General features: G+C 47.7%; 1 protein-coding gene across 1 annotated transcript in view; it reads right to left on the bottom strand.

Moving 5' to 3' along the window:
• Window positions 1-114: 114 nt before the first annotated feature.
• The window catches only part of Dip2a (disco interacting protein 2 homolog A), an 87137-nt gene continuing 77839 nt past the window's right edge, over window positions 115-9412 (bottom strand). Inside the window, exons 34-39 of the mRNA XM_059243896.1 lie at window positions 8151-8212; window positions 7890-7947; window positions 6235-6309; window positions 3358-3532; window positions 2559-2682; window positions 115-1960 (exon numbers count right to left, since the gene is read on the bottom strand). Coding sequence (XP_059099879.1) covers window positions 1708-1960; window positions 2559-2682; window positions 3358-3532; window positions 6235-6309; window positions 7890-7947; window positions 8151-8212 — 747 coding nt within the window. The 3' untranslated portion in view covers window positions 115-1707. The remainder of the gene's footprint in view (window positions 1961-2558; window positions 2683-3357; window positions 3533-6234; window positions 6310-7889; window positions 7948-8150; window positions 8213-9412) is intronic.

Here is a 9412-nt window from a genome sequence, read left to right as displayed (position 1 = left end):
GATTTTATATGATAAGCCTAATTGTTCTTGTATTTCTGAAAGAAATAATGCATAATAAAATACATCCTATTTAGGGAAATTTTTAAAACCCTTTCACACATTTCAAAATGCAGATTTACAAAGTCAATAGCTTTTATTAACATGATATAAAAAATTAGTGTGATATACAGAATTCCCAGAGAGTAACTTTAAAACATTTTAATACAATTCTTAAAATCTTAACTTACCAGATACGTTCTTACTGCCACTGAGTTTTTAATACAAAAAGTTTACAAGCGCTGTTTACTATAAAACTACAACATTGAGACTGTGGATAGGTAGTCTGTTCGCTGCTCAGTCATTTACTGTGAACCTTCTTCAGTCTGTTGCTAAACCTCTGATGCCAAGTAATAAGTTACATGGATTCTGTACACAATTATAAGAGGATTATTAAAATTCCAGTATGTTTGCACATACTACACCACAGTCTGATACCATGAGGACAAAGGACTATTGCACACAGTGCTTTCCAAGAGTGAGATGCGAGAGGAGGACCAGTTAGCTGGACTCATTGAAGCACAAATCCAGGCTAACTCTAGAAAAACCTAGCTGTTTCAGTGAAGCAGGTATGATTCATAAACTTCTCTACCCTTGAAAGTCCCTAAACCCCAACAACTTGATAACATTAATCTTTGATTAGTCATATAAAAATAATCTTAGATTCATGCTGGACTTCAAATTCTTAGATGTATCTAAAGGATTTTACATTCTCTTCTCTGACTTAAGTACAATATTAGATCACTTGGATTTCAAGTTTGAATAAAATAACTAAAAATGGTTTGGCCAAATTTTTATAGGCACATAACTCAAATGCAAAGCCAAGAGGCTACAGCGATGTCCATCCCAGACAGCCAGGTTCCCATGGCAACTCAAGTGTGTAAGAGACCCAGCTAGCACATGGGTACGACCTTAGGTTGCCACTCATGCTTCCAGATCTGTTCATAAAAATAATTCAGTATAATTCATGAGAAGAATTAATATTGTGATGTCATGAGAACTTGCAATGTAAATGTCACTTAGTTTAGGCTAGGAAAGTGATTTTAAATTAAAGGCTGGCTTATGTTTCTGAAGTAGATCTAACTAAACAGTCCAAATGGCACTTACTGAGCATTAGCGACAACACACGCAGACAGCCAGGCACATCTGCTCCAATAATCAAACTGGCAAAGGAAGCTGTGCGGCTCAGTGGCGTCTGGGGCTGCGGAGAGCGGGGCTGCTCCTTTTGTCAGCCTTCCTAGGCAGGCTTGGCTCAAAAGTTCTCTCCAGCATAGACTTTACATATATGCTTGTTATTACAAATGGGAATAAATAATCAGGAAATTATATATTTAGAAATCAGGAATATTTTTAGAGTAAGAAAGTGCAAGCTCGCAGTATAGCAGAGAACAGCCATGGTTTTGGCAATGTCCACAGCATAACACCAGGCCTTTCCTTCCCTTCCCAGTCACCCACGTTTTGGTAAATATACTTGGCAGACCCAGAACATTTCTTTAGTTGACTCAGATATGTTCTAACATGACAGTCAGGACGCTGTTGAGAGGATCTGAAAAGCACACGCAGGAGTGAACTGATGAAGCCTGAAATCCCTTCTCCCAGGGCATCAACAGTGCAGCGCATCTTGGCCTTACACCTCTGCTGGGTCATACTCCCAGCTCTGTCCAGCCACACTCACATATTGTAGGCCACATAGATGGGGTCCAGCTGGTCAGCCAGGAAGCCATCACGCAGGTGCATGCGTTGCTTCTCACCCCGAGAGTTGATGGGGATCACTCCAGGATCTACGATGACCACCACACCCACCACAAGGTAGTGTTCCTCCAGCACGACATTGGTCACCAGTGCTACTAGGTCCAGGGCATCCTGCTCCAGACCGTCCAGCTCCACCACTACCACCAGCAGATTGGTCCAGGTAAACACAGCACTGAAGGAGAGCAGACAGTCACAGACATGGACAGTACTGGGAGCAAGCAGATGCTTGGAAAGTATGCCAGAGTTAGCAAAGACACCTGCTTCCATTCATGGGCCCAGCACTGCCACTTAACACCATTTATAATCTTAAAGCTGGGCTAACTGTATCTTACAGGAATATCTACTCCAACTTTCTTGATAAAAATAAAAAACTATCTTGATAAGAATCAAGAACAAAGCTGTGCTTGTCCCAGGCCAAGCCCCCTGCAGAATAAAGAGATATGGCTCACCACTGTTTTAAAAAGTAAATCACATTTAAACTAGAAATACTTCAGAATGAGAACAGTGGCAGTCTCACATTTTGCCTGTATGCTGAATCATACAGCTGTGTGATTTAAACCTGATCAGGAAAAGAAGAAGACATGGAAGCATTCTCTGGTGCTGTTTTGTAGAAATGTATCTAGAATAGTTAAGAGGTGCAGGTCCTTCTGGGAGAAAGGTAAAGGCAATCCAGTTCACTAGGAATAGTGTCTGGTGCTGCCCTGTGTGCAGTGCTCATGCCCAAGAAGAGGCTGGAAGACAGCACAGGAAATCCCTCCATCAGCTCTTACCATTCTGCAATGCTCCTGTGTGCACGGATCACAGAGGTTTCTATGTCGATGGGGTGGTACCGCATGCCTCTCAGTTCTAGAGTTTCATCCAGAGACCCAACAACATACAGCGCATCATGTCGCTCTGTGAACATGAGTATGTGCATGCTTAGGAAGCAAGTTACACAGTGAGTCTGCCTACCCTCTGTGTATGAACCCTGCCAGATGCCATGTGCCACATGGAGGCCATGACAATATCTCTTGGTTCTTGTGCTTCAAGCCAAGAGGACTGGTGGAGATGTCAACAACTTAAGTCTTACCTGTGCAGTGGTTGATAATCTCAGTAGTTACAGCAGTGTAGGTTAGTATGTTTTATGGTAACCACAGGCTACAAAGTTCTGACCCAGATGTTAGGCCTGCAAGAGCCAGACCTTTGGGCAACCATCACAGCTTGGTCTCGTCAGGGTGGAAAGGGCATCACATATGACTGAAGAGCCACGCAGAGCACTCCATACCGATTAAGAATGAAGTTTCTGGGATGGCTATGTCACTTGGGGGGAACCTCACAACGTATGGCCAACAGCTGTCACAGTCTGAGACTGTGAGGGGCAGCAATAGAAGGAGGAACAGAGCAAAGTGTATTGGCGCCTATTCTTTACCCCACACTGAACAACACAAATTATGGCCAGCGGTGTGTGTGGGTGGGGGTTGTTTCAGGTAATTCAGGGCTCCCAAAGGGGAGGTAAGGCTCACAAGCTACAGCAACAGAACCCCCAATCCCTGTAGTGCTAGGGCAAGCCCTTCACCAAAGAGCTCTTACCTCCACTGGCATCAGTCAGCTCTGTCCTGCGAAGAAAGCCAAGGTAGCCAGTCCTTGCCCAAATCGTCTGGGTATCTCCAAAGCTCAGCCGGGCACTGAAGTGGTCAGCATGAAGTGTCTCCTCCCCATAGACCGTGTAATACCCAGTGGCATTGTGGGGACTGCTCACCCAGATCTAGTGGACAGGGGGTAGTCAAGAAGACAAGCAAACCACTGAGTACTGATTCTGTCCTGCAGAGTCTATGGCCCAAGATGACCTCTTGATAACACTAAAAAGGCAAGGGGAGCATTTCCAATGTCGTATTTTGTGAACTGAATATAACTACAAGCATAGAGAGCAAACACAAATATGATTAATTACTATTATTCTTTTTCTTCCTTCCTCCCCCTACCCAATCCTCCTGCTCCTTTTAGACAGGGTTGATGGGGACATCTTTCCGTATGCTGTGAATTTGTGTTGCTCTGATTGGTTGATTAATAAAGCCATTTGGCCTATGGCAAGGTAGCTTAGAGGCAGGTGGGAAATTCAAAGAGAGAGACAGGAAGAAGGTGAGGGAGACACCAGCCAGCCGCCCAAGGAGCAACATGTAATGGGACACAAGTTAAAGTCATGGAACATATGGCGATACACAGACTAATAGTTATGGGCTAATTTAAGATATAGAGCTAGCTAGATAAAAGCCTGAGCCATGACCACGCAGTTATAATTAGTATAAGCCTCTGTGTGTTTACTTGGGGGACTCGAGTGGGAGAGATTTGTCCCAACCACGGCAGGCCGGGACACAAGAAATCTTCTGGCCACACAGGGTCTTGCTATGTAGCTCAGGCTGGCATCCAATTCATAATCCTCCTACTTCAGCTTCCTGATTACTAGAAGTGTGTGTGTGTGTGTGTGTGTGTGTGTGTGTGTGTGCACATGTGTGCACCCAGCATAACCTCTTCTAAAATAAATTGTTTCTTTGTTCCAGGAATGGTATCTGTATGGCTCTGTCCTATCTGGATATGCTTCCACTTTCACATATCAAACGACAGTGAAGTGAGAGAGAATGGGGGTAGTGTGTTGTTCATGTGTGCTATGTGTGGAGAACACACAGCTGCTCACTCACTCATGCCTAAACCATGTGAACGGCACACTGGTGTCCATAACACCCCTGTGCACTTGTTGTCAAGTGCATTCGTGCAGGATAATCATGTATGAGTTGATACGCATCCACGGATAGACCAAAGTCTACAGGTGTGTGCCCATAGTCCTCAAAGTGCCGAGGGGCCTCCTAGACAGAGCCCACCCAGACCCCACGAAGCTGCCCACACTAACAATGTCATACAGCAGCTTCCAAAAAGACAAGGACAAAGGAGGGCAGCCCCCAGGAGGAGTAGGTCCCCCATTCAGCTCGGACCCCCATGTCTTGTGGGCACTCCCTTGCAGGCTCTCCTTGCACTTACCTGGGGCCCGTGAATTGGGGACCTACTTGGCCACTGCCCATAAGTGAGGGGACCCTATCTTCCCATTAAACACAACTGAGGGGACCCCGCAACCTGCTCACTACTGTGAGTAAAGAGCCTTATTTGCCCATTGCCTCTGGGTGAGGGCCCCACATGCCCACTCCCTGTGAGTTGTAGTGGGTAGCTGTTCCAGCTTTGACCTTGAAGCACTGCCCCTAGTGAGGCAGCCAGTACCTGCCCCTGGGGTGTGGATGAGACGGGAGCCCTTAAGACCCGAGATGTGTACATGCCAGCTCTCTTGGCTCCTCATGATCCTGGATGCTGGACGGTAGACCAAGTCAGAGTTCTCCAGAGAACCACGTTGGACTGCACCTCACCTCTCCCAGATCCTTAACCGACCCCTTTACTGGTTGTATAAATCTCTTTTAACTACCGGATAAACTTCGTGGAGTTGCCTTGTTAGTTCCCCGCTTTAGTGAGTGAAGTACTCTACCTACCCAGTACCCATGAATGATGGACCCCACTGTCCCACTGTCTGTGACAAGCTCCACTGGCCTACTCTTCATGACTGAGGAAGAATACCTGTTCACTGCCCATGCATGAATGGTATACCTATCTATTACCTGGAAGTGAGGGACTCTCCTGCCCCTGTGAGCAAGACAACCTATCTACCTAAAACCTGTGATAGCCTCTGTGTGCCATAGTTGCCTCATATATGGCTGAGTCTTTGGGACACCAAGGATCCTTAGCCTGGAATAAAGTCCTGTGTGGCCTTGAACCTGGCCAGTGTTTGATTGCTACTGAGTCTGTGACCTTGGCTCTGATGCAATACCAAGTTTTAAGGAGTGGCTGACCAGTTCTGCCCAAAGCAGCTGTTCTTGTCCCCTGGGCTGCTGATGGTCCCATGTGACTCTCCTGGTACCCCAGTGCTCTCATAACTTGATTGGTGGGGTAACCCAGTGAGAGGAGAGGCATCTTTCCCCACATACTGTGAAGCCCTATATACCAGCAGGGTCTAAGAGGGCAGGAGAGGTAAGAAAGAGACTTCTAGATTCTCAAAAGACATATGGAAGTTGGAAAGCAGTTGAGAACACTTGCTGCTCTCCAGAGGATCTGAGTTTGGTTTCCAGCACCCACCTCCAGTGGCTCACAACCACCTGTAGCTCCAGCTCCAGGAAAGATCCCAGCCTCTGGCATCTACAGACATCTGCACTTGTGTGCACACCCACAGAACACGAACACACACACACACACACACACACACACACACACACACACACATACACACACACACACACACAAATAAAAATATATCTTTTCAAAAAGACATACGGAGTCCTAAAAGGTTTAGAATTCCTGAATTCTAAGGGAATTTTGAATGGAGGAGAGGGGAGGCTGTTACATTGGTCCACACCAGCCTCCAGCAGCACTTACCTCACCTAGATGTGAGTCTCCGAGGGGCCCTTTGGTCTCAGTATGTGCAATGATGACTTTCACTCCTGGGAGGATCTGCGAGGAGGAAAGCTGTTAAAGAAACCTCCTAGACTTCCGATTCAGCAGCACTGGCAAGTCCCACTCCTCACACAGCCTTCCCTTTCTGCCTCTGAAGCTGAGGAAGCTGATCAGCAGGACTGACTACAGATCAGGGAGTTTAGTAGCATTTTAAAAGATGAAGCACTAACAGAATACACTGTGAATCTGAACAAAATGGCCCTGGTCCTGAAAACGGGCCCTGTCTTCTTTATCGGGAGGGTATGCTGGGGATCCTCTACCCATCCTACAGGTATTTCTCCCTGCAGAAAGCCAACTGCAATTCTTCCCAGTCTGTCTCACTAGGCATCTGTCAGCGGGGAAGTCCTGAACCTGCGAGCTACTCTGTGCTGACAGGCAGCTGAGCGGCCATGTGCCCTGCTGAGCTCACCACACTCAGTTCTGAGTCCTCTCTGTACTTGGATCAGATCACCCTGCTTTGGAAGTCCTGCCACCTGCTTTGTGTCCCCAGTCTCCTGATGAATGGAACAGAGGGTGACAGTGTGGCCCTCAGAAAAGTGGAGGAGGGACTGCAGGAATGCATGGACTAGTCATAGACAGCAGGAGTCTCCTTGTTCAACACTGCTGAGTAGTTCTGTCTCCTGATGCACTGATGCAGACTCTATACTCTCTGCTCTCTCTGTGGTCCACCCGAATCCTGAAACCAAAGGACTCAGAACACAAACCCACTAGGCCCATGTTACTCCTGAAAAGCAGTGTATAAAATAATTATGGAGCAGCCATACACGGACAAGGTGGGTACAGGTATAAAGAGGATTCCTAAAGGTAGTGAGGAGGGGAAAACATGTCTAATAGTTCTCTCTGATCACCTGCCTTCCCTCCTAAAAGACAGCCATGGCCAGGGCAGTAGCCATGGAGGTTTGGGGTGACCAAGTTCCAGTTCCTGCCTCTGGGGCTAAAGTACATGTAGAAGCAGCCCTGGGAACCTCTGATAATCCTGGCTACAAAGAGGCTGCTGTGCAGGTGGGCAGGCAGCATGTGCCCACTCCGTTGGTCTGTCTGACTCTCTCCCTGCCTAGTCATCCTTCCTTGACCTCTCCTTGCTTCTGAGGACACCCGTCTTCCAGGGTTTGCTCTACTGACCCCACAGTGGCTCATATTCCTATGTGCGCATTCTCAGGCAGATTCAGCCCCTCCTAACCCTGGAGGTTTCTGGGGGCCTCACTAGGCCAAGGCTGGCTTAGATGGCAAATCTCCTCTGGTTGTGCCTTGGCGGGGCCTCTTCTCTACTGTCACCATGGAAGAGCACATGTTCCTGTCACTTCCTGTCCTGGATCAGGGCTGCCCTTTGTGACTGGAAGCATGAGGGAGGGCCCTTGACCCGCAGCCTACCCACCTCACACCCTGCCACTGTCTGCAAATAGGCAGTCCCTTCTCCGCTTCTGTTCCTGGTGCTCCAACCATGGGCTCTAAGCCCTGAGCATTCAAATCTCTAATTTCACATTTCTAGGCTCTTCAGTGGCTAATCCCACTCGCCAGATGATATCATATTCACTAGGAACATGCATCCCAGCACCATCCACACCAACTTCTACTACCTTTCCAGACTCCATCAACGGCAGGCTATGCGGAGAACCCCGTTCCACCAAACGAACTCTAAAAATTGACAAAGAAAAAAACTCTCAATAAAATTTGCTCCACAGTCATTTCTAAAAAGGCAAATCACATGTGCCCGAGTGAGCCCACAATGTCACCTCATGGGTGCAAGTGTCCCTGCCTTGGCTGGCATCATCACCACACAGGACACTGGAGATACCCAATTCGGACAAACCCAGTCTGCAGAGGGGGAGGGGCAGTACCTGTCATGACGCAGTGCCCGCATGTCCACATAGACAGTCGTGGGATCTGGGCCTGTTGTGCCCTGGAAGGAGAAGAACAGAGGAACATCCTTCAGAATTCTGTGTTCCGCCCAGTTTCACAAGTGGGGCCATGTGGTAGCTCCTCCCAGGCTGTTTAGGACACCCAGAGGAGAAGCCGTGCATCTTGCAACCAGTCTGCACAAGGGCTCGCGGTCCCCAGGGCAGAACTGATGCTGTCCAGCCAAACAGCTACTTGGCTAGATGATATTGAGCAAAACGCTCAGGAACTGTGAATGCAAACATCAAATCCTGGAATGTTTACGTCAGTTCTGATTAGTTTCTGTCCCTGCTAGCCTCTGCTGTGCTGAGATGACACTGAAGACTGGGGACATTTCCACCCAGCGTCAAGTCAGGGCCTGGAGTGTCACTTACTCTACTCAGGACCAAGTGCAGCGGATGCTCAGGTGAGCCAGACAACTTGAGTGTCACACTGGCAGGATGCGCCGGACAGTACCGTCACTTAATGAGGTTTATTATTACATTTATTTAATTGTATGTACATCCACATGTCTACAGCATGTATGTGGAGGTCAGAAGACAACCTGGGGAGTCAATTCTCTTCTTCTACCTTGTAGGTCCCAGGGACTGAACCCAGTTCATCAGGCTTGGTAGCAAGCCCCTTTACCTGCTGAGCCATCTCACCCCATTGGCCTAGTATTGCTATTTTATTGACAAGGAACATCAAATTAAATGGATACCTTGGTCCACATCATTCCCTGAAGAATCTAGACAGACTAACCTCTCCGTAACCTCTGAAAATTTTCCTTTACATTCGGTTACAAAGGAGCTCTTGTAAGTCAAATAATTCTCATCGTGAATAAACTAAGACAATAAAAGAAACATGTATTCTGGAATCCACCGGAAGATCACATGAACTCATAGAAGCGGGGTGGGGGTAAGGAGCAGGAAGTGGGGGTGACAGACATGGAGACGCTAGCAAGGTTGAGGGCTGGGGCAAGGTCCTACCTGCTCAGCTAGTTTTCCCAGCCTGTTGGGCTGACAGAGGCCAGGGCGGCCAGCAGAGGGAGACAGGGAGGAAATAGCACAGGAAACAAACAGAAGGCCCCAGGCCACATGAGAAACACCGTGAGAGAGAAGAGCACATCACTGTATCTTAAAGAGCAAACACAGATCTATGTTACAAGTTCTGCCACTGCACGTGGCGCTCACATGCCGACAGTGGTACCCCTAGTCTCTTCTGG

This window comes from Peromyscus eremicus, chromosome 16_21 (genome assembly GCF_949786415.1).
Source record: "Peromyscus eremicus chromosome 16_21, PerEre_H2_v1, whole genome shotgun sequence".
NCBI classification, from domain to species: Eukaryota; Metazoa; Chordata; class Mammalia; order Rodentia; family Cricetidae; genus Peromyscus; species Peromyscus eremicus.
The sequence above is the reverse complement of the archived record's forward strand: the minus strand, read 5'-3'. Positions and strand labels throughout refer to the sequence as shown.